Raw genomic sequence first — 26,342 nt, forward strand, 5'->3', positions numbered from 1 at the left:
CCTGGCATTCCATTATGGACACCTGCTGCTGGTAATTACAGGTCTGCCTCCAAACCACTTCCCCTGTTTTATGTCAAGTCAAGATTCAGTCTGCTTGATTACAAACAACTACCAGTAAAAGACCCCTGCACAACTCCCTGGGTAATTATGCAGGACAAGCTAGCTTTGTGTTTAGTGAAATCTTAACAAAAAGAAGCCTTTACTTCAAAATTTCTTCTTTGTTGGCGAATACAACATAATCCAGAGCACATTTTAGTTACGTTATGAATGGCTAAGTGAATTTTTAATTAAATAATATTTAAGCTGACATACTATTTCTCAGTCTGAAGAAAAACAGTTTCAGACCAAAGATAATACATTGTCCTCACCAACAACTTCTAGACAGTAGACGATCACAGAGGAAGCAGATACCACGAAATCAAGAGTATATATACACACACACACGTACATATACATACAGATATATATATTCATATATACACATACATATATATGCACATGAATAATACATACTTATATATACATACATATACATATATATATATATACACACACACAGGCACACACACATATAATCTGTATTAAGAAATAGAGGATTCTTGTCATCGCGTCCCCTTAAAAATAACTGGTTTACTTTGGGTTAGGGGAAAAATAGGAGAATCAGACATTTGAAATATTGTTACAAAGGATATTTCTGTAAGAAGATTTCTAAGTTGATCTCAGAGCCCCAGAGGTCCTTTCTAGCCCAAAATTATGTTCCTATGATTCAGTGATCCTGCTAATGACCATTTTGACTCAGTGTTCAAAATGACAAAACCCCACTGCGATGATGCCATTGCGTTGGCATCATATCTGCAGAATTTTTGATTTTCTGATTTGGGGCACTTTTGAAGTGGTCAATACTGATGAGAGACTAAAAGATCAAGACTACTGAAACCCACTGGAGTCGATATTTTTGACCGCTGTGTGTGTCATTTTGTAATTTGAAGCTATTAGGGCTTCAGAGTATGAGACCAACCCAACAGTGTGTATGTTTGTGTTTTTGTTTTAGTGGGGGTTAAAGAGAGGACAGAGGTTTCTTTTCTTCTGGACATCATAAAGAACTGTTTGGCATTCGTCCTCACATCTGTTCTGCCTCTACTTCCAGAACTACTTCCATTAATTCTCAAACTTGGTCTCAGGACTCTTTTCCATTCTTAAAAATGAGGATCCCCAAAGAACTTTTGTTTATGTGGATTATATTGATACAAACTACATTGGATAGTAAAATATCTACATGTTATTATGAAAATAGTTTTAATCTTATGGACCCCCTGACCCCAAAACAAACTTGAGAGCTGCTGCACTATACTAATTCTATGTTGTGACATCTATAATCAGTACTCTAAAAAGAGACTGATCCCAAATAAACATCCCTGTGATTACACAGCAGACATTTCCAAAACAGTTGGGATTTTGAAACAAAAAAAAAACAAGAATTATTTGTTTTTCAGAAAATAATCAGGAAAAATCTGGGATAGAGAATAAGAGCTACACAGTATTTTTCTTTTAGAGTTTGGAGTTCATTGTAAGTTTTTTTCCCTCTTAAATCTTCAAAGAAAAATACTACAGACCAAATGCTCTTTAAAGCATAAAACCCCAAATAAGGAGGCTTACTAAGTCATTAAAGACATTCTAAGTTGCTCCTGCTGGTTCTCTTAAATGGGATAAGATCTTGTAAAGATAAGAGATTTTCATAACTGTATAGGGGCCAAGCCACACTCTTAATTCCAGAATTCTTATTTATCTTTCTTCTAAAATGTAATGCTCCCTATAGTAGATCATTTTTTTCTTCCTGGAAAAAAACGGGAAAATAATATTTGTGATGTGCACATAATTACAAAAGTATCACAATTCCAAGGACCAATTTGATAGTTCCCTAGGATACAGAAAATGTGGAAAGCAATTTTCAAAGGTCATCATCATCAGTTGCACTATCATATAGACAGAGGACCATGCTTGAGTCATCCTTGACTACTTCAGGATCTTCTGTAATAGATGTTTCCCTGTCCTCTACTTTTTGATTTCTTATTAATGAGTTTATTTATTAATATTCAGAGATCTTTTTTATTCTTCTTGATTTAAATGGAGTAATATAACAGGTTTTCTCATGTTCTAAGGCAAGGATATCATATATAAAATTATTAACATATGTTATGTATATACATCTACATATATACTTGGAGAGAGAGAGAGAGAGAGAGAGAGAGAGAGAGAGAGAGAGAGAGAGAGAGAGAGAGAGAATAAAAAGGTCACTAAGAGAGTGTCTGCTCTCACAGTAGGGAAAACAACAACTCCATGAAGATTCTTCTCAACTTAATACTTTTATTTACTTACTTCTACATACTTCTTAAACATATTTAAGCCTTACACACCAGCAGTTAAAGGTTTCTTTTCCTCCTTATATTCAACCCAAAAATGGACCAAAAATTTGAATCTGTGTTATGAGAGATTTTCCTTTCTCTTACTCTACAATACGTATGTTTTAAGTAACATCTATTTTTGGATACCCATTCACATATGCATAGATGTATGTATATCTACAACATTAAGCCATATACTAAATGCCAGCTAAAGTCTATGAAAAGAAAGAGAGTTATTAATTTAATTGCCTTTCTATTTATATCATCTCAAAAATAAGTACTCATTGGTACATGTAACAACTTGTACTTTGATTAGGAAACTCATATGTTACATTTTCATACCATGGAATCAAGATTTATAAATCTTTTTGATACAATAATTATCCTTTTGAATGAATTTTAATAAAAATTTGATAAAAAAATTTTGATAAAAATTCTTGAGTTTTTGATAAAAAAACCCACACTTTGAAAAAAATGGAAGATTTTGATAAAAACCCCTACACTTTGAAAAAATATAAACAGAAACCCAGAGAATATATTTGCTGATTGTTCTCTGCTGTTTTAACATTGTATCATTACCTATGTAATATATATGTGCTCATATATACATATATGTAGATTCATACATTTTCTCAGCTGTTTTGTCTTCCTTAGATATCAAGCATTGAAAATCTAGTATAGTTGGAAGAAAAAAAATCTAAATCTTTGTAACTTGAGACTAAACTAAATTTTACAGAAATTCAAAAGAGTTGCCACGTAAATTTTTAAAAGTTTGTGATTTAATGTGATGTTAACATTCACCAGATCTTTGGTATTATAACTTTCACCTATTCCTTTGAGCTTATCCCCTTTCATCTCTTCTAGGGCCTTTCTTCTCCCTTTCATTTAATCATTTGCTCTCTAATTACTCCTTCCTCTCCGCCTACAGACATTCTCAGGAATCCTCCATCCTAAAAATACCATCCCTTGATGCTGCTGTTTCCTCTAGCGATCATCCTAGTTGTCTGCTCATCTTCACTACTACATATCTAAAAAAAGTAGCATCCCCTCAATACATCCATTTACTTACTCATCACCCACTTACTTCTTAAGCCTCTATGATATAGTTTAACTTCCCTTCATGCTACTGAAATATGTCTCTTTAAGGTCATGAGCAACATGTTTACTGCCAAAGAAAATGACCTCTCCTAAGCTTTTTTTCTCTTGAGTGTTTTGTAGAGACTTCACACCAGTGACCACCTCTCCTTTACAATCTTTCTTTTCTCTTGACACAACCCCTTCCTATTTTCCCTAATTCAATATGTCAATAGATAAAATTATAATCTTCTCTCCGAAACCTCATCTTCCTTCTAACTTTCCCATTTTGTGTTAATGATCACAAGCTTGGAGTTATTCTTAGCTCTTTTCTTTCCATCATTCCCAACATCTAGGAAGCTGTCTCAAGTCTTGATAATAATATTTCTGAAGTATTTCTCTCATCTCCTTCTTTCCAGTCATATTACTATCATGATAACACAGTCCTTAACTAAGTCTTAACTAGAATATTTTCAGAGCCTGTTAATTGAGTGTTTCTCTGCCTCCTTTCTCTCCCCTTTCCAATCCATTCTTAACTCCAATGCTACTTTACTCTGATAATCTTCGTAACACTCAGGTCTGATAAATTCACTAAAACATTCAGGAACCTTCAGTCATTCTTTACTGTGTGCTAAAAAAAATGAAAAGAAGGAAAATTACTTCTTTAGCCTGACATTCAAGGCCCTTCACAATCTAGATTGAAAATATCTTTCCATCATTACTCATAAAATTACCCTTTATTCCTTTTACGTTCCAGCCAGATTGTAACCTGAATACATCTTACCCTCTTCCACATTTAGAAATATCACTTCTAAATGGAGAAATAAGGAGAAAGTTCACACCCAAGTTGAACTTCCAAAAATATGCTACTTTTTGTGAGTCCTAAGTAGTATCTTCTCATACAGATATTCCAACAAATAAAAGACCAGATTTCATCTTGGGCAAGGATTTTCATTCTGATGACCAGATTTCATCATTTTCAGATGTAACTCATGCTAAAGTTATATAATATGAGGATATCTCTCATCATATACAATACAATCTCTATACACTTGCGTATGTAATTAGGACAAAAATTGAGAGATTTAAAATATACACAAATATGGCTTGCCTATTTATATTCTTTTTTGAAAAAACTGACAAAATGTCTACAATGAGTTAACATAATTTTTACCACTACAAATGCATGGAATAATAGGAATATTCTTAATTTGTGAAGGCTTTCTCTGTATCACAAATGTACCAAATCCACAGAAATCCCCAGCAAATCATGAATGTAATTTTAACATGTGGAATGGCACAATTTTCATAAATCAAGATAAATAAGAAGAAATTACTCTTACAAATGATTTAGAGATACTTTAATGGTTCATTTCTTATGAATTAACATGGCATTTCCTTAGTACCTAGGCAGCCATCACTAGGCAACGTCAAGCAAGAAGCTTTGGAGACAAAGGACAATAATGGACTGAATTCTACCTGAACTAAAGCAGTGCTAATGGTCTCCAGCCACAGTTTTGGAGCAACTGACAATGGCTAGATGTCTAAATCAGAACATTTTTCATAATCTCTTGGATCCAACAGAAATCAATGAGTTTACATCTGTGCATGTGCAAAAATAAAGATGTAGAGTTAGCTGTCAATAAAAAAATCTTTTAAATTTTTCCTTCTTTTTAAAGGCTATAAAAAACTTTAATGAAACTTTCTTTTGATAGTCATGATATTAAAAAATCAGTATTCCTAGTGCATACTTTTAGGAAAGTTTTTTTAAGCTTATACAAATATACAGGTCAAAAATGAAGGTCAAAATTAGTTTTGCTTTTGTGTTCATAGTGTCTTTTCTAGGAAATAATTATTTCCCTAGTTTTTAGATGCATAGCAAAAAAAAAAGTTTGCAAAGTTTTCAGAAAAGGCTTTAGAGAAGTTTATCCCAAAACTTTTTAAGGACAATAATATTGTGGTTATCCAGCTCTCATCTGTCCAGCATACTCTTGTTAGCACCCACATAATTCAATTCCATAATTTTCCCAGTTCATAAATATGTACAAACTTATTGCGTGGCTGCATACAATGATCTTCCCCTTTCATCTTCCAATAAAATTAAGTGTTGTGCAACAGAAAAGGAAAAACATATGGAAAAGGTCACTTTCAACTCATGTTCTAGACTCCAAATACTAACGTGGGTTTAGGGCTAAAAATCACTGATTGAACTGAGACATATTTTCATCTGTTATTAATGTTTGAGTTACATGTAAGAGGGACCAGATTATTCATCAAGTTCCCCATGCAATATGTTGTTAAATGAAATTTTGGTTGGTAACATAATTGTATGAACTATATCCATGAGAGCTTATAATTCATTAAAGACAAGAGTCTACAAAAAACATTTGGTTGAGCTGCAAGAAAAGCAGCTCATGGACCCTTAGCATGGCTTGAATTCTTTAGGCATTTGCATGTGAAAATCTGTGAACATTAAACAGCACTATTTCTGCTATGGAGAAACCACTAACACTGTATTTAATGCTCCTTCTCAAAGACCAAAAAGAAAAAAGAACATGCCTAGCATGTACTATATACCCAATAACAAAAATATGATGTAAATGTCATATAACCTTTAAAATAGCAACAACTCAGTAGAAGGGAGCTGAATAAAGCACCCCAAAGCCATAAGAAGGCAAACCTTCCAGGGTGAGGGAGGGTGCTTGTTTCCATTATGAATCTCTATGTGATACTTTCTCCCAGCACTTACTCAGGTTGTGTATATAAGAAAGGAATACCCCACTTGTTACTAGTACAGGATTTCACTAATGGATGGATAACAGAAAAGGGAGGGGAAGGGGAGGTTATTGAAACACTTCACAATAGTTGTGAAGATGACAGTAACTGATTAATGACTATACTGCCCCCTTCCCTGATCTCATATGAGCTTACTAAACAAGCCTCTGTCTGTCTACCACAAAGGCATCATAGATGTAGAACAATATCTTTTTTCATATGATGCTTAAAAATAATTAAAAAAAGAAGCCAAGTGCCAGAAACATTTAGAGATCAAACCACATTTAGTAAGATTCTAAAATCTTCTATAGAAAATATTTTAATGCTTCAAAATATTTTTGATATGACTTTAGGTGGAGAAATGCAACATTTCACATTTCCATTATGTTTCTTTTAATTCTAATATGTCATTACTTTCAGAAATATCTGAGGCAGTACATATTAATTTATTTGAAAAAATCTTACCCATTGTAAATCTTAGATCAATCTCTCTCTCCCTCTCTCTCTCTGTTTCTTTCTGTCTCTGTCTCTCCCTCTATCTCTCTCTCTCTGTTTCTTTCTGTCTCTGTCTCTTGTTCTCTCTCTTTCACACACACACACACAGAATGAAATTAATGATATTTTCACATGTGAAAAACTACTGAATTCTATAGGCAATGATTTAGCAAACTGTTTTGTTTTTTAAATCATCTCTTTGAAATGAAAGCCCTTCACAATATATCTCCCATCTACCTTTTCTTCTAATTTTCTGTCATTCATCCCCCATTCCAGTCCATGTGACCTGCAAATCCTTTCTTCTACACCAGATTCCATTTCCCACCTCTGCTCCTTTGCCCAGTTGGTCACCCACATTTGTGATGCATCCCTTTCTTATGTCCGTCTTGCTAACTTCCTTCAAAGCAGAGCTCATATACCCCTCTCCTACATGAGATTTCTCTTGAATCTCTTTGTTGGCCTTAGTCTCGGTGTCTCAAAGTTACTTGGTGTTATTTTGTCCATATTTCCTACTTATTTACTTTTATACATGTATTCCCCCTGGTACAATATAAGCTTCATGAAGGCAGGGACTCTTTCACTTATATCTTCAAACACAAGCACAAGGGCCTTCACATAACAGGCACTTAATAAATGGCTCTTGAATGGAATGTTAGTGTATCATAAGACAGAGTTTCACAGAAGTTACTGTTCTCTGAAATGTGTGAGCATATTTAATTTCTTCCATTAATAAAACCCCAAAGTTCTCCTTTTCGATCTTGTTGTTATACAGATTGTTATGTGAGTTTTATTACAAATCTATGCTTGTTTAGCAGGAACCTAACTGCTACTATCAGATGACATTTGCTTTCCTTAATGTACATAGTTTTAGGGGAAAAAAACTCACAGAATTGCTCTTGCTGCATTACATGAAAGAATTCCAGTGTCCATTTAGCTGACATGGCATCAGCTGTTGTTTAAACTGGGCTTAGCTAATGGACTTTTAATGTCAGTGGGGTTATCCATAGTTACTGGCTATTAGCAGGAATGACTCCTTTCTATGAAAATCGCTTTTCCTCAAGTGTGCTGTTGGAACATTCCTTCTCTTGATTTAGTGACTGTCACTGAATACAAAACAAACCCCGCAGACTCTGGAATCTGCTGTTATCTTTAAGGCCTGTTATTAACTTTAATTCAGCATTTAACAGGCAAAATCCCTTTGCAAGATTTAGGCAGGGAACTGCAAAATGTTTCAAGGTGCAGTTGAAATGATTCTTTTTGAAGCCAAGCACTCCTGAGTTTTTAAAAAATTGTAATGAAAATCACCATAACCCAAATCAAATATGAAAGCTACTTGTAGAGTACACTAGCTGAGTAAGCTGTTAGGAGTTTTGTCTTATTTGACCAAGGCTACCTTCTGGCCTCTCTTTTGGCTAAACTAGAGAGGTATTAACTCAAGGGGAAGAGTAAGCCATATGCCAAAAATTCCACTTAAATATAGGATCTTAGTCTACTCTATTGTGTTATGTGAATTAGAGGATATATATAATATATATTAGAGGTAATCTTATAATATGTGATCTCCAAGGTAAATTTAAAGAAAAAGGTACTTTTTTTTCTACATGCTGGCTAAATTCAATTATATTCCCTCAAGCAGCATTTAAAGAAGAAGGTTCAGTGTCCTTATTAAAAAAACAAAATTAAAAACAACAATCTAAAATTGAGGAACCATGGCTGGGCCTCAGGGGCTGAGGTATCGCACTCATTTAATCTTCTTAAGGGGCCCATTGGCATGTCTGCATAGGCATTATATTTGGGAGAAGATTCAGTTTTGGGGATGGTCTGGCTTCTAAAAAAACCTGGGAGGGCAGGCTGGGAGAAGTTCCCTTTTCTCACAGACTCTTAAATTTGTTAAACCCACCACCAGCATCCTGGGGAAAATTACTTATAGCTTAGGCTCAAATCTAGGGTTTCCTCAACTGTCAGAAATAGAAAAATACTCCATGTATAATAAGAAAACAGGTATGGGACAGGTATTTATTTCCCACACACATCGACGCACATGTTATCATGCAAAATCTCAAAGTGTCTGTTAAAAGCAAGACTTCCATTGAACAAAGGACAGGACTGGCTACTCTTATAGACAGCAATGAAATCAATGCTCAAAGCCATCTAAATCTTATGGTATTTGTGGGATTGCTGATTGGGAATTTCACATTATACATCATATATACATTGTCCAAAAAGCCTGCAGTATATGTCTGTTCTAAGAAAAATCAGGCTTGGGCCAGTCCTTTTGATGGTGGCTGCCCTCTCCAAGGTCACTGGAGTAGCTGCCAGGGGACTCCCATCCTGGGTGTCATTCAGTTCTACCCCTTGAAAAGATCTAGCATTTCCACACTTTGATATCACAAAGGCTGCCTCCAAATCTGGATATGTCCCTCTGGGGATAGATACTAATTTATTGGAGCTCAGAAACATACAAAAATACATTAAAGCCAAAAAGGTAACTAAAGGTAAGCTTTTCTAGCTAAGTCTTCCTCACTAGTTGTGACATGGATGCAATCATTCTGTTTCCAGGTTGGAGAAAGGTCAATCCTTTTCCATTTCTCATTGGAAATCTGAGTTACAAGATTCCACCTGGAGGGTAGAGGAAGAGCCAGATACAAGCTGAGTCTTCTTTAAGGGATGCAGTGCCTGCTTCCTTTACCCCTGTCATGACTTGGTAAGAAAATCAGGTTTTGCCTAAACCATCAAGCCCTCTTGGGTCATAGCAGTCAGGGAGTTCATTAGCTCTAATGAGATCAAAGACTGATTCATTCATGTTTCCAAAGTCCTGAAATCTTCCAGAAGAACTCTATATCCATGTTCCTTGGGATGACCCCTTTTATCCACCTCAGTCTCCTCTATAAAGGAAAACAGAAAAATAAATGTAATGGATAAAATCAGAGCCATCATTATATATTTGAGATCTGAGGAATTCGGAGATAATTTAGTAGTTCCTTAGACTAGGGTCAGAGTTGAACAACAGATAGCTTAACCCCATTTTTACAATACTGGGCAAAAAATAAAGTAATTTAACTATTCTCCATATGCACAGGGTGCTTACAATGGAAATTATGTCTGTCCCCAAATTAAGATATTTTCTCCAAAGAGAATAAAGAGACAGTCGTGTATGTGTATTGAGAAGGTATCAAAGTTCATATATGTTTGAAAAGTTGCATTTTCTCCTCTAGCCAGCAAAATATGTTCTACTGATCAGGATAACAAGTGAAGGTCTGTATAGTACATTTGAAATTAGCATTTGTAAAATAGTCAAGTCCTATATTTGTCATATAAATATCTGACAATAGGGGGAAATGTGTTCCTTTCAGAAATATCAGCAGACTAATGATAGAAGTCCTACACAAGGTAACTATTAACTGTCTGCCAGAAACTCAAGATATGGGACTCATCTATTATTTCATGGAACAAAGTAGAGTATAACATTTGGGATGAAGGGTAAGAGGTAGAAAATGTGTTTTCTTAATTAATGATGAACTGATTTGCCATTTAATTAGCCAAAATTATTTTTAAAGGGAGAGAAATACATACATGAATAAAATAAGAAACTCTATGATGAAAATTAAAAACTCTGTGCAGGCACGTACTTGTATATAAAGCAGCCTAATATCCTCCTTGTAATTTCCTGGAGATATGTGTCAAATGTTCAAGTCATGATAGGTAATTATATAAAATCTTCATGTTTTTTTAAATGTGGTAAATAATTTTTTATGAAAAATGTGTAAACTTCATCAGCACAAAAATCATGTTTAGAAATGTTTTCTAAATAATTGAAAAATATTTTAGAAATATTTCCTTCCTGGAAGTTTTGCTTTTAAATTTCTACGTGGTATGCCAGTTAACAGGGCAGGTAGGTGGCATGGTGGATAGAGCACTGGGTCTGGAATCAGGAAGACCTGAGTTCAAATGTGACCTCAGGCACTTACTAGCTGTGTGGGCAAATCACTTCACCCTGTTTGCTTCAGTTTCCTCATCTGCAAAATGAGCTGGAGGAGGAAATGGCAAACCGCTGCAGTATCTTTGCCAAGAAAACCTCAAATGGGGTAAAGAGTCACACATGACAGAAACATTAGAATAACAACAATGAAAGTTAACAGAATTCACTGAAATCTTGTCCTTTAATTTTATAAATGTTTCACCATAAATATCTATATTTAGATATGTGAAATTAAATAGGAAGTCTATCTATTTTCATCCATGAGTGGTCTCTTCCTCAACAAGCCTCCCAATTTAGTAGAGAAATATAGAGTAGTGGATTTAGTAGAGAGAATTTGACCAGTTGTGTGGAATGAAGAGACTTGCCTAGGATCTCATAGCTATTAAATGTTTACAGGATAGATTTGAACCAGTCTTTCCATCTCAAGTCCTATACTGCCAACCTGCCACTACATAAAATGATATATCCATATCCATATGCATATATTTACATGCATATTTGTATAAATTTGTATGTATATTCTTGAGAGAAGCATACTATACATTACAAGAAGAATGAATTCACAAGACGTATAATTTCAGGAACTTTAACATCAGTCATTTAAAGGTAATTATCCCAAGAACACTTAACATATAGTCAGAGAGAAGGTGCTAAGCATCTTCTAATGTGCGTAGTGTTGATTTAGTAAAAGAAACACCTCTGTTCCTACTTACATGCGAGTATATGGTTAAGAAGAGTCATGAGCAGAAGGGCAGAAAGGAGAAATCTAGTCTGAAGCCCCAAACGTCATTTAGAAATTATCAGGATGAAATATGTAATAAGTCTTCAAGGATGATCAGCAGCCTCATAGAGTCACCAATGTTGGTTTATGCAGACCAAAACATGCCCTTGAAGTTACACACTAATGTCAGCCTATCCAGCTTTGAGAGAAATTTTATATAAGGAGTGAAGAACACTGGAAACCTATTCAATTTGTTAATAGAGAACTCACTGACCCTGAGGCCAATTAGGCCATCCACAAAGTGGAGCTCTTGACTTTGAAGTAAGCTGTCACTGATAAATTTCCAGGCTTCATTTAGAGCCCAAATTCAAGTATGGACAGACAACAAACCACTAACATATTTTAACCAACACTAAGTTGGTTGGTGTTTTCCTGATCTGGATCACTGAACTAACCATCAGTTAGTTTCGTGTGCACTAGTTTTGAAGGAAGATAGATGACCTGTTCCATATGCTCTACATGTCTAAAACCACAGTGATAGTCATAGAAGAGGGGAAGGTGATTGGTGACACAAAAAGTGCTGGGTCACCAACAGGTAGAAATTAGTTTCCCCAGACAATGCGTTGTTGCTAAATGTAAATTCTGCTTTGCTGAACCCATTTTCTCTGTCTCAGTTATCTTTTATGCCAGCCAGTAGGAACAACTGCAAGATAAAGGAGTATAAGATTCTACTTACCTACCTGTCTGTCTGTCTATTTATCTATCTACGACAAGAAAGTGGTAAAGAGATATAGCCCTCATAAAGTTAAGCTTTGCCTCTTACTCTTGAACAATGGAATAAAGTGGATCTGAACAATGAAATGTCATATGATCATTTTTTTTTCTAAGAAGAGATTAGAAACAAAATAAAGCAAAATAATTGATGCTCCTTGAGATCTACTGCTTCATGCTGATGGATACAATGATTTTAGACCTCGGGAACAACAAAGAACTCTGTATCTGCTACAGATGAGATTTTACTAGTTTGATATGACAGCAGGTAGATGTAGAAAGTGTGAGACTTGAATTCAATGGTTCTAAAAGAAATAGATGCTAGCAATGGGGTCAGAACATGTAGGTTCAGATCATACCTCTGATACTTATTTCTCATGTGATTTTGAGTAAGCTTTTAATATCCCTGGGTATCAGTTTTCTCATCCGTAAAATGAAGGGTTTCTACAAGATGGCCTGTGAAGACTTGGTTCTAGCTCTATGATCTGGTAATTGAGCTGTTTACCTCAAAAGGATATTGACACTCAAGATTCTCAAGCTTGTGTATCTAGACTTTTACAGAAGGTAATAGGAAGGCTATGACAGTGACAGACCATTCCACCCAGTTTTCTCATGCATATACAAATAGTAATCAGAAAATTTATACAGAGAAGCATTTCTCTGCAGATGGTTTCCCTATTGGAATCCTGTCTGCCCCAAGTTGAGCCCTTGAGTTCGAGCTACTGAAGGAGATGTTAACTTTGCCAGGAATGAAAATCTATGTCTTACCATCCTCAATGCAAGCCATAAGCTGAGCACTTTAATTGCATAATGTTGGAAGTTCTAGGTACACTCACAATCAAGTGAAAATGTGGCAGTTCTAATACATGGATAAAAAATGACACCACAGGTTTAAATCCAATGCTACTGTTTAAGCAAGACTCACGTTACCTATTGATCTGTGCTTTGGAGTTTGAGAAGCTGGGAAAGACAAAGAGACTCCAAACTGAGGATGAACTTGAGCTGAACTTTTCAGCTAAGAGACCAACTACCTTCAGCCTTGGTGAAGAAAGGTCAGAGAGGAACAGGTGATGTATGATGCTTAATCAAAAACTCCAACGGGGGATGGAGCCCTGCTAAAAAGAGCCTTGGTGTCTAAGATTGGGTAGGGGGGAAAGGATAATGGATTGGTGGAGAGCTACCTTAACAAAAGAATTGGCTAAGTGCTGGTCTATCAAATATCACCAGAGAGGAGTCAAGGCTGTTCAAAGGCAATATTTATATTGCAAATCAGATTCTGAAGAGTGTATATCCAGCTGTTGTAGATGGCTTTTGAAACAATCAAAATGGCTAAAAAGGAGAGGATTAAGATGAAGAATAAATTATATTTTGGCAATATCCAAAGGTTAGATAAGTCAGTCAAGTGAAAATTTTACATCAGAAACCAAGGGAGTCCCCTGACTAAGAGTCTAGTTGTGGAGGACCCAAGGGATCATAGGACACTTTGAGAGTTGGACTAACTGGGAACCAGAGGTAGTGATAGCCAGGCTGGATTATCCAGGACACTAATAGTGAGTCTGAGCCAGTGCTAGTTGGCACATGCACAGTAGGTGCTTAATAAGTGAGGATTGACTTGACTTGATCAGCCTGACTTAAGAGTCTCCAGGAGCAAGTAGGAAACAGTTACTCATAAAGCCAGATGTAATGTGTATTTCTCATGTAACCTCAATCTATGGTATCATTTACAACATTTAACTTAGATATTTTCTATGATTTGTTCAGCTCATTTCTAAAATCACATGAGAAGAATGCAGTCTATTTAGGAAAAATCAGTGAAAATTTCATCGCATATTTTCTCCTATACTATTGATGGAATTTTAGACTTCTCAAACTAGCACATCCTTTTCCCTGACCAAACCAAGAAAACCTAGGGTTTCTTGTCTTCCAGTTAATACATTTATTGTTTTACACTTTTACATTTTCATTTAAGGTAAAATTAATAATTACTGTTACATCAGATAGCTGACACCTCCCCCTCCCCCTTTGCCCCATCTTCCATTAAGCTTTACGGTTGACACTAGAATCGCAAATGTCCCCTGGAAGAGGACATTCCAAGTAACATATCATCATGATGATCAAGTTTAGGCTTTTCAGCATATTCTGGGAATATGTCTACGTATTGCCAAATTAAATGTACCAATACTTTTACACAAAGTCATGTTGAAAACATAAAGTTGATACTAGCTAATGAGACTAATTCCATTAGCAGGTAAACAATCAAAATATATGAAGAATTGAGAAAAGATAATGTAGATTAAAAAAAATGATACATTTATTAAATACCCTGTATGAATCAGATCCAGTATCTGCTACTTAGAAATATGTCACTTTTCTGGGAAATTTTCTATAAAATAATGATAAAAATCAATGTACCTACTATTTCAAAATATGCCTGATACTCTCAAGCTTTTTTTTTTTTGTTAAACTCCATGTTACTTTGAATTATTTTGAATACTTAATAAGACAAATTTAAAATTCTCTAGATATTCTGAAAGTCTTCATGATAAGAACGGGACTTGGAAATCACCTACATTGAATATAAAACCACCTTTAAAATCAATGCTGACTTCAGTCACAAAGATCTGAAATTGGATGTTTTCCATTAGCATATTGCTTTACTCTGCTTCAGGCTCTAAACAGACAATCAAACATTGAAAGCAATATGCATTTTTGCTATTAAATCTATTTTATAATTATAGAAAATATAAGCTCATTACTAGACATCAAGATAACATTTGCACAGAAGTTACATGTCAAAGGGCCTGGTGAATAATATTATGATGTAATACTGATCTTGTATCTTAACTCTAGGGAGCACTTATAAGTCATTTGCCCACGTATGTTCTTTTTCAGTCCCTTAAAGCAGTTAGCACCAAACTAGGCTTCTGTATTCCCTCCATTTGGCATACTTGGCTCATAGTGGCTTTGACTGACTGGGAAAAGAAAATATACTCTCTCTCTCTCTCTCTCTCTCTCTCTCTCTCTCTCTCTCTCTCTCTCTCTCTCTCTCTCTCTCTCTGTCTCTCTGTCTCTCTCTCTGTCTCTCTGTCTCTCTCTGTCTCTCTGTCTTTCTGTCTCTCTCTCTCACACCCACACCCACACCCACACCCACCCACCCACACACACACACACACACACACACACAAACACAAACACACTTCTCTTACTTTTCATTCCTTGCATTTGATCTCTGCCATACTACTTAAATTGAACACTGGTTCATCATTCCATGTAAAATGAAAAGCAAAAAAGCTAATGAAAATGACAGACCAGGTAATTACTGTTTATCCATAGAAATGCCAAGATTACTGCTTGCTAAACTTGAACACTTCCACTGGGTGGCTACAATGTGTCTATTTAGCAAATACAAGTTCTGCCTTCTTTACCCAAAGCAAGATAAAAATATATCATTTGCTCATTATAGGAAGCAAAATCCAAAAATTACCACCCTCAATGAGAAGTAATATCAAGGAGGAAATTAACATTATGAAGTATCTTCTTGACTTATGAAAAAAATTGTGGGGTATTTTTTTCAGTTTGAACATTTCCTCCCCCTCCGAAAAACCTTTCAAAGTAAGAAAAAGTTATTTTGTACCCAGTCTAAAACCAGCAGTTTTGTGGTTATAATAATTGCAAAGTGCTATAAAACCACAGTTGTTTCATTTTATTTTTTAAAATCACCTGATTGAATTTTTCAAATATTTTCAAGGATCTTTAAAACCTTGACTTTAGTGCAATTAACAAACATATATCCATATACCATACAGAATATTTGCCTAGATTTTTCCATTAACTCCAAACTGAAAGACTGAATTTAACTCTAAAAATGTCCCCTAATCTCTAAGTAGAGACATTGTTTAAGCCCCCAAACTTACTGTACTTAACGTCTACATTTTATTTAATTAACAATACCTTTGCTCAAAAACCATTGAAGTATATTTTACAATCACTATCTTTTCTCTTTTGTTTTGTATGTTGACTTCGCAAGTAGGTTTCCTAAGTTTTGGAATAACACATTTAGACGCTCAAGCAACTTTCTTGGTAACTATTTTTCAGAAGTCATTTTAATGTGTAAGTGCTTTCTTCAATTTAGAAATTAATTGTCATGTACATGCTTCCCCCTCCCCCAATGGAAAAAGAAAGGGAAGATAGTGAATGATAGTAAGGACTGGACAATGTTTGATTAGAAAGTCAATTCAGAAATTGACTAAAAAGTGAAAAATGTTAGCATTCACCAATAAACTGGTTAAATATAGGGGAGGTTGTTCTGTTGTCTATGTCGCTCAGTGAAAAGAGAAGATAACATATGCTCATTTCTACAAGGCATTTTATGGCTTTCATAATGGCTGAAAAATGACATTAGGTAAGAATCCATGACAGCATGATTAACGAAGATAAAGCAATTATTCACATAATATCTTAAAATAAGTGAATGATTGAACAAGACTGGTAACTGGAGCTAAAGTTGATGGATCAATATCTTATATTAAGATGATTATTCCTGGCTATACTATTTAAGATAAAAATATCTAACTGGTATATCAAGTTAATTAATTCTTAGTCTACTCCTCCCCCCACATACATACCACTACCACTTTGGCAATGAGATATGGTTGAGTATTTAATTAAAAACGGAATCCTCCAAAGGTTAGACGGTTCACATGGTATACTTTTTCCACACCAAGCAATTTTGAACTGCTGCTTGTGCTAACAATAAAGGGTACCCTAAGTTAAGACAAATCTCTGCACATATGGCTCTTTTATACTTCTCTTTTTAAATTATATCTTCAATTTAATTAGTGTTGGGGTAAACTTTAACACCATGCCCTACCTTTGGATGATGGTATGTGTGTTAAATAAATAGGAAATTCCATATATTACTTTACGATCTTCACAGTTCTGGGCTAGAACTCTGTTGTTCAAACATATCCAACTCTTGGAGATCTCTTTTGGGGTTTTCTTGGCAAAGATACTAGAGTGTTTTGCTGTTTCTTTCTTCAATTCAGTTTACAGGTGAGTAAACTGAGGCAAACAAGATTAAGTGACTTGTCCAGAGTCATGCAACTAATAAGTGTCTGAGGCTGGATTTGAACTCACAAAGATGTATTTTCTGGGTTCTATTCACTCCACCACCTTAGCTGCCCAGAACTCTCTTAGCAGTGGTAAAAAACCCTTGATAAGAGAAGTCATATTTCAGCTTCACTTGAAAATCATTCATTTTTATAAATGGCACATTTAGAGGAAAATTTCTATTTTACAGTAGTCTGTTTGCCTAGAACACAGTCAAAATAAAAGTATATATATTAAGAAATGTCATGATAAGAGGGAAAACATTTTCATAATTCCAGACAGTTAAGTAGAGCAGAGACAAAAGTTTAATGAGAGTTCTGTTTTTATTGGATTATGAAAAATATAAACCACAGAATGGTTATATTGAATATCTTGGACACTAGAAAAGTATTTGGCCCTAGAATTAAAGAAAAAAAACTCATTACAAATTATTCAATTAGTAGATTTATTTTTTATGTAATGGAAAAAGAGGCTATTAAAAAAAAAAACAAAAAACACCCACTGCTCAAGGCCTCATTGCTCTAGTTCAAAAGATGAAGTATAAAAGACCATAACACTATTTCTCTGAGGAAAAACTATTTAAACTAAGTGAAATTGGAGCAATTCTCTTTTCTTTTCACCCTTGCCCAAAGAAAAGAAAATCCATAAACAATAACAGATTCTGGTAAACAATGAAAATGAAGATGAGTCCTATAGATAGGTTTTATAAACGCAGGTAAGAAATAAAGAGGATTTGGGGATTGTGGGGAGTACAGAATCAATTAATCAATAATGGAACACAGTTTCAAGTCAAGAGGAGAAAGCAATGGCTCAGTTCTGAGTAGCATGAAAACACTATTGCGGGGTCTGCAGCGAAATCACAGCTCTGGGCCAAAAGATGACATTAGAAACCAGAGCATGTCACATACTACAACTCCCGCCAAGTAGTAATAGTCATACTGGAACTGTTTATCCATATTAGGATATGAGAAACAATCATAAGCATAAATTGAATAAATGGAAATCTAATTTATCTACTCCAATTCCCTTTCTTTAACTACCTTACAATATTTTACTCATACTGTAGATTTATAAAGTTAACTATTCCCTTTGAGGGAATACACAAACATATATACTCATATGGAAATCTATTTTTCTTTTCTATATGATAATATTACTACACTACTGTCAGATGGGCTTTGAGTTGGATTGTTTCTGCCCCAGCTCCAACCCTTCAAGACATTTCCAGACAGCCCTTGTGGCTAAAGGCGTGTATCTGTGTAATGGGGACAAAGTTAGTGAGAGGGGAAGAGATCCATGACGCTGGCAAGATGTGAAGATCAAAGCTATAGATTGTAGTAAAGGTTTCAAGTGTGATTAGCACAAGATTTTATAATCTCCAAATGTCAACGATGAAGGGAATGAATAAGGAAGAGATGGCAGAGTTAGGCTTCTCCTAAACCATTTGAAGAACCAGAGTCTGGTTATTCCTATAGCACCTCCCAAGTTCCTTGGTGGCTTTTCCCAGGTATCTGATGCAGCACCTCTGAGGGACTGAAGAATCAGTTGACTTCTACCCATTGTAAAACCCTGATCACTGCTGACTTTTAACCCTTTTATTTCTTGACCACTTGTGTGCAGAATTGAGTCAAAGGGGAAATGATATGTCCTTATTCAATGATAACCTTTGGTCCCAGACTAAGCTCCATAGTATTATGTGAATGTGTTAGAGAGGAAGAGGAGGCACACAACAGCGTTATGTGTGGCTATGAGGAAATATTCTTTTCTAATATACCTACCATAGTTTTTGTTTATTGTTTTTAACACCTGCATTTGTCTTACTTCCTTTATAAATTCAAAGCACTAAGAGCATGTATCATACATGTTTTAACTTAGTTATCTCTTTCCCCTCCCCCATTCTGAAAACACTTTTTCTGTACTTACTGGATGCCTAATAAATCTTTGTGAAATGAATGAAGGTATTCCATTCCCAAGTACTCGTGAGTCTGTCCCTACATAATAAGTACTTAATAATTATGTAATACCTTAAGGACTGCAAAGTTCTAAGCACTTTCCATGCCACAAATAAAGCAACAATACTGTTTCAAAAAATGAAGAAACTTGAGCTCTGCAAAGTTATGATTTGCAGATGGTCACCCAACAGTTAAATGTCTGACAGGGATTGTGAATCAAGCTCCCCTACTACTAATCTGAGCATTCTGTTTCTTACTTAATCTTCACCCTGCCCCCCTTTGGTTTTCTTGGCATTATACTTCTACTGAAATAAATTTATGGAGCAATAGAATAATGTGTACTATATAGCATGTCCCAAAAGTCTTAAAACAACTTTAAACTATTAGGTTAAAACTGCACCAAGACTTTTGGGACACCCTGTATTTTCTATTTATGCTGCTTTATATAAAAATATGAACTCAAAAAGATGATGCCTAAGACTAAAAGTTCATAGGCTGCTGAATTTCAACTTTTCTTATTATCTGTCAAGAAGAGGCATGAGCTAGTAGTTCTAATCTAATTCTGGTAAATTTTCTTTCTTTCTTTTTTTTTTCTTTTAAGAATTACTCCCTCTACTGCTCTAGAATGTCACTGACCTACATCACACAAGAAAAAAATTAACTATTTCATACAGTTAAACTTCCCTAGTTTGAACCACAGGGGTTGGAGGAAAGAATCTGTATCATGGAGCGTTTAAACAATTTTTTTTATTATTTTCAAACATATAATAACTCAAAGTGAGAAAATGAGGTTGCCTAGTCAATTTGATGCCTAGTAGATATCCTCAAAGAATTTGCTTTGACTAAATAAAAATGATATCTAAATTAGCATATCAATTTTGTAAGCTTGTAAATTATACGTGAGTGTTCATGAGTGCTTAAAAGTTTCTTCCTAAGGTTTTCTTCCTGACATATTTTTATGCTAGTAATTACTATCTGAAAAATTCCTTTGTTTAGAGAGAAGTAAATTACTCCATGTCTGAATGATAATGAATGTCAAATTAATAGAATGGAGCAATTTGATTTTTCTGCATATAAAAAATGAGAATAAAAAATAGTGGAATTATTGACTCCAACTTTGTTACAAGCAACATTTCTATATGCTAGCTGTCTCTGACTCCTACTTACTATATCTTACTGTTCATTATTAGACTGTAAACTCCTTGAAAACTTTTTGTTTGTTTGTCTGTGTGTGTGTGTGTGTGTGTGTGTGTGTGTGTGTGTGTGTGTAAGTTTTATTTTTCTCTTCTTTGTATTTCCTGCCCTTAGCACAATGCCTGGCATATAGTAAGTACTTTAACAATGCTAGTTGACTGACTGATGGATTGAGTCATCAATCTGCTGTGACTACTGAAATATAAATATGCATACATATATTTGTACATTATATATGATATATAGCAACAAATGATGCGTACATTTTCATTGTTCATGCTCAATACCCCATAACTGAATGCAAGATTATTATACTCTGGTATGCTTTGCCTTTTCAGAAATTCTGTCTTCGTGTTTGGTAGTGGTGTTAGCACATAGAACACTAGTTGGTGCTAGCTAATAGCAGATTTGTGAAGTCCAGACCTAAAATTGTTTGTATAGGGCAAGACAGAACTCTAATTTTGAGAGAGAATTGAAAGTACCAACACACACACATAATCCAGTTTTTAACCTAGGAAGATCTTTCATTTCTGCCAGCGAAAGCAACCACAAATCCCTGGGAGCTAAGGATTCTCAGCCTCCTGGGATGAGAGTGGAAACAATGAGAAAAGAGACAAAAAAGTCACTGTCTAAAGGCTAAATAATCTTCATAAGGAATATCTGTTAACTATATTTTTTATTTTAAATAGCCACATATTGCACTCGATACCTCCCAAATAGGAAGAAAAAGTGTAGCTTTCTTTAACTTTTGCTATTTTCTTTCTTTCTTAATTATTGAACCAATCTAAGCCTAAAAATCCCTCCTGGAAATATCCCCCTTAAAACACATATGGCAGAAAAAATAATTGTCCTTCCTAGTTAAAAGTAATTCAATTAACTTTTTAATCTTAATTATTTATACTATTTTTATCCACAGAATAAATTTATTTCTCCCACTTTGAGATCAGGATATGAAAATTCTATCATGGAAGAAGCAATCTTGCCATTCTAAACTATCCATAAAGAAATACTTTCTTATCTCAAGGGATGGAAAGTGCAATAAGAAAAAAGATGGGGCTAAGGAAGGAGGTATGAGTGATGGAAGATACCTAAAGTTTTACTGAATAAGAAGTACACTGGAAAGGGAGAGCTTATGACCAAATAGAAAGAATGCAGGCTTCTGTACATTATAATTTCTCTCAAAGGCTAACAATGTATTAATAGAAATGCCGATATAGTTGAAAGTAGGTAATAACAATGATAAAAGTGATAAATTGGGAATTAGGAATTTTATGGACCACAGGACTCAGATAACATAAAGGCGCATCTATTTTGACATTCAAGGAATTGAATGATCTAAATGGAAAAAGAATTGTATTGAATTTACATACACAATAAATAAGACTACATTAATTTTTCCATGGGATAAGTAGAAGACTTCTACAAATGACCCAGTCTTTTGGTGTAAGGTGGGTTCAACACTCAAACAGTTTCTTAGCTGGTCAGAGAAATTAAAGGATGGATGCAGAAATTCTAGGGGAGGGGTAAACAAACACCCAGTCTTTCTATGTTGGGATTCCTTTAATTTCTCCCTTTTTTCTTCTTCTTCTTCTTCTTTTTTTTTTTTTAAACATGAACCCACTTATCCCTCATGGTGATTATTGATCCTGCACTTCCCTGTCATTAGACTTTTAAATATTTCTTTGCATGAACTAGGAAGGAATCTTTGGAGCCCTTAACTTGATGTATTCTTTTTCAATTCTCTCCTCCTTGCCTCTTCCCCACTCCCCATAATTATGGTTTAGACCATCTTTTCCATAGTTATAACAGGAAAATCCCCTCCCCCCAGCTGATCTCCTGAGGATGAGCTCATGACTTTTCTTTCTCCTTCTATTCTGAGGTCTTTTAACCAATTTAAAGCTTAGAAGCCCTTCCACAGTTATATCCAAAAATCTTCTAAAGTCGTGAACAGACTAGGTTTGGAGGCAAATATAACCACAAACAAAAACAACACGGCAGAACTCCAGGGCAGCTGGCAGAGGGGGGAAGGATGAATTTATTAACTTTTCACTTTCGAGGTATGTTCTCTTAATGCATGAGTAATTCAAAAAGAATTCCTAATCATTTATTCATAGGCTAGGGTTACGCCGCTTCTTTCCCCCCCACAGCCCTCCACCTAGATAATTGAAGTGAATACGATCTTGTTAGAGCTCTGGCATGTTAGAGCTCCCCTTCCGCTGAATTTGGAAAGAAGAAAGCGGCAGCCAAGAAGGCAGACTCCCCCAGAGCTCCAGTACCAGAGTGACAGCCAAGCCCAGAGCTGGCTCTTGGAGAGATCAGAGGATTGCAAGCTCGAAAGGACCTTAGAAATCATATAGGGATTGGGATCCCTTCGTTTTGCCACTAAAGGCTGGGGAAGTTAAACAACTGGCCCAAGGTCACCGGGCATAGGAAGGAGTAGGGGAGCAGCCAAAGCTTGAGTTGAACTCAAATCTATCTCCTCGTTCCAATCACAGGGTTCTTGCTACTGCATCACGTCCCCTACAGCCACTTCTGTGTTTCCAAGGCTGAGGGAGCTCCTGTTTCAGAGAGGAGGGCTCGGGCTGCAATAGGTCTTTCCTTCCTTCTCTTCCATCTTCTCAGATTCCCAGGAAAGGCAAGGACAATTGCCACTACTTGAGACCCCTGCACTCAAAATCACAGCATAACTCTCTTCTGATCTCCTCTCCATCCCTCGTCCTTCTTCCCCTCCTGTCCTGGATGTCGCACCTCCCTCCACCTCCTCCACTTCGTCCCCCAAGTGCCTTAGACTTTTTGTTAGTTTGTTTTAAGGCACACTCATGGCACATTCATTAATCGAGGAAATAAAACTAGCAGTGGCCGGGAGTAGGGCTCAGAGTAGGCTTGGGCTGAGTATCCCCCGAATGCCAGCGTTGGAAGTTTCTCTGCAGAGCTGGGGAGGGCGAGAGTGGGCATGGGTGCGGAGGAATGCCTTTACTGGTGCCCAAGCTCAATGACTTTACTGGTCTGGGGGTTTCGTGTGCTCTGTTACACAAACACACACCAGCGCTCCAGGAGGAGCAACAAACGGGTGTTTGCTTTTCAGAGTGTGTCTAGCTCTTTCTTATCACAAGCAGCTTCTTTAGGCGGCTGCTCCCACTCCCAGCAAGAAACGAAACACAAACACACACGAGCAACACAAACACACACGCGCGTAAGAACGCACTGAATATTAAAGACATTTAACATTTTCAGAGTCAACACTAAGCACACAACCCACAAAGCACCAGTCACCAAATGTACGTTTTTGTGGTCTCTCTAGGAACTCTCCAGCTCTATGAATTGAGGGGACTCTTGTATGTCCATAGAAGCAACACTGCGTGTGTGCATGCAACACTGTGAGTATGTGTTACAGAAAGTGAAGACACATACACTGTCTATTCATTCCTGGAGACGGCAGCGCATATACGAATTGTGCCCCACTGCTATGACCCTGTGCGCGCTCACACACACACACACACACACACACACACACACACCACACCAAGCCACACTACACCACACCACACCGCACCACATCACACCACACCACACAGTACCACACCACACAGTACCACACCACACCACACCACACCACACCACACCACACCACACCACACCACACTGGGAAAAATAGAAACGTAAAAAAGGAAGCCCTCTTGAGGATGGTGGGAGATGGAAAGTGGGGCGCAGGGGGGCGCCTCACTTACCTTGGGCAGCCGAGCCCGGGCTGCTGGCACTAAGGATGGCTAGGGCAGGTAGCACCAACATCTGCAGCATGTATCCTAGTCCCAATCCGCAGCGGGCCGCTGTAGCTTCCAAACCTTTCCTCATCTTGACCGGAGGGACAAGTAAGATACGAAAACACCCCAATCGACAAGGGTAAAAAAAAAAAAAAAAAAAAAAAAAAAAAGTGGAAGGCGGGTGGCGAGTGGGAGAGCTCCCGGCAACAGAAGAATTCCGTGCGAAAAGCAGCTAAAAAGCAGTAGGTACACCTCCCTCCCCCCAACTATTCCACTCCACTTTCTGGAAGAGGGGGGTGAGGCGGGGCTGCAAAGAGGGGAGCCGCTGAGCAGTAGTTCTAAGAGGACTCTCCAGGTGCGTCTCCTAACTGGCAGAACCGGGGCGCGTCTCTGTATTCGTGTCCAACAGTCACCCTTTGGGAAGTCTCAGGAGCCCGAGGACGTCCTCCGGCCGAGGCAGCAGCAGCGGCAGCAGCAGCAGCAGCAGCACCGCGCCCAGAGCCACCACTGCTTAGAGCGGCCCCTTCGCTGTGCAGAGCGCACACAGGCTCTAGGAGAGGGGGAGGAGGAGGAGGAAGAGGAAGGAGGGAGGGAGAGAAGAGTGAGGGGCTTCCCTCTTCCAATCTCAGTTTTCTCGACACAACTGCGTGGCAGACGAAAGGTATCTTGGAGATGGCTGCTAAGTGTCCAGGAATGGTCATTTCATAGTCTTGGGCTCAAGTCTCCGGGAATCTGCTGGACCTTGCCACGGAGGCAGAGACAGAGCATCTTAACTCTGGGAGTGTGCGTGCGCGCGCGAATGTGTGTGTGTGTGTGTGTGTGTGTGTGTGTGTGTGTGTGTGGTGTTATGCAATCTGACGGGCTAGAAAGACATGCATGTCCTGTGTTGATGTATGTTAGACATTCCACACACACAGAACTGGGAGAAAGGAGAAACTGCAGCGAGTGCCTGTTATACCGGGACTGGGAGAGGGAGCGCTCGCCCAAAGCACGTCGTTCCAGCCAATGGAGCCTGGTCCTTAGCTGCCTTCTCCGAGGTAGCAGCAAAGCCTGAGCCAGACTGCTCTGGACTGGACTGTCTTCCTATTTTGGCTACTGAGCCATATCAGGAATTCTGGGTGGGTCCCGGGAAGTACCTGGGTGGGGAAAGAGACATCAAGCTTTTGCAGTGACAACCGCATCAAGAGCCAGTGTCTTGTCTAGTAGTCAGTGACACCGTGGGATTTTTTTGCCCTGTGACTCCTCTGTGTCCCATGTTAGCTAACAGAATCGTCCCGGGGCTACGAAGGCTAAAAGTAAACCGTACTTACTATTTTCACTGTTTGTACCCTACACCTTGGCCCCTTTCTAGGGGAAAGGGAGTGTGGGAGACACAGAGGAACAGAAATTTTTCGAATCAATAAATGGCAGGATTTTCAAATGCTTAGCCAAGAGAGATAGGTAAATATTGTCCACCACATCTTAAAGCGAGAAACTGAGCTGGGGAAAGTATGAAGGCAGAGCATCACTGATAGGGAATCATTGACCTTAGCTACAATATAAACACCTGCGTACCTAGTCTAAGGAAAGCAGGAGCATAGCAGCGCTAAAAGAATGAAAGACTGGAAGGAGCAAAGTGGAGCAATTAGAAGCACCACAAATGGAGGCCCAGAGAGGTAAAGTATTTTGCTCAAAATCATAAAGATAGAAAGTGGACCAAGAGATCTTGAGTCCAAAGCTAAGGCCCTTCTCATTGCAAACACAAAGCTGCTTATTAAGCGCAATAAGAATCATCTTTTTGCGTTTTCTGCCTTTTGCAGTCTAATGATTCAAAATACCAGACCCCTTGCAGACATTAGGAAATCCTCTCCTATCATAGATTTGGAATTGTAAGGAACTTTAGAAGCCTCTCTTGTCCAGCCCCATCATTTTTCAGATGAGAGAACATTTAATCATGCCAGGTTAAATGATTTGTGCAGGGTGACGCAGTAAGTAACTGAGTAAGGAATGACTGTTGAGTCTTCTCACTACAAATACTCTTCTTTTCTCAATTGACAGACTGCCTCTTGCTCCCAGAAGTTCTTCATTTCTATGATCTCACTGTTTCCCAACCACCTTTCACCTCCTCAA

The 26,342-nt window shown here is 37.1% G+C and overlaps 1 protein-coding gene across 2 annotated transcripts in view; it reads right to left on the minus strand.

Moving 5' to 3' along the window:
• The window catches only part of UNC5C (unc-5 netrin receptor C), a 396,611-nt gene extending 372,176 nt beyond the window's left edge, over positions 1-24,435 (minus strand). Inside the window, exon 1 of one of the 2 annotated variants that reach the window (XM_072622972.1) lies at positions 24,201-24,435. In XM_072622972.1, the coding sequence (XP_072479073.1) occupies positions 24,201-24,324 (124 nt within the window). In that variant the 5' untranslated portion in view covers positions 24,325-24,435. The remainder of the gene's footprint in view (positions 1-24,200) is intronic. The other variant, XM_072622971.1, reaches the window with a different exon arrangement.
• Between the last annotated feature and the right edge of the window lie 1,907 nt (positions 24,436-26,342).

The sequence above is a fragment of the Notamacropus eugenii genome, chromosome 7 (genome assembly GCF_028372415.1).
Source record: "Notamacropus eugenii isolate mMacEug1 chromosome 7, mMacEug1.pri_v2, whole genome shotgun sequence".
Taxonomy (NCBI): Eukaryota; Metazoa; Chordata; class Mammalia; order Diprotodontia; family Macropodidae; genus Notamacropus; species Notamacropus eugenii.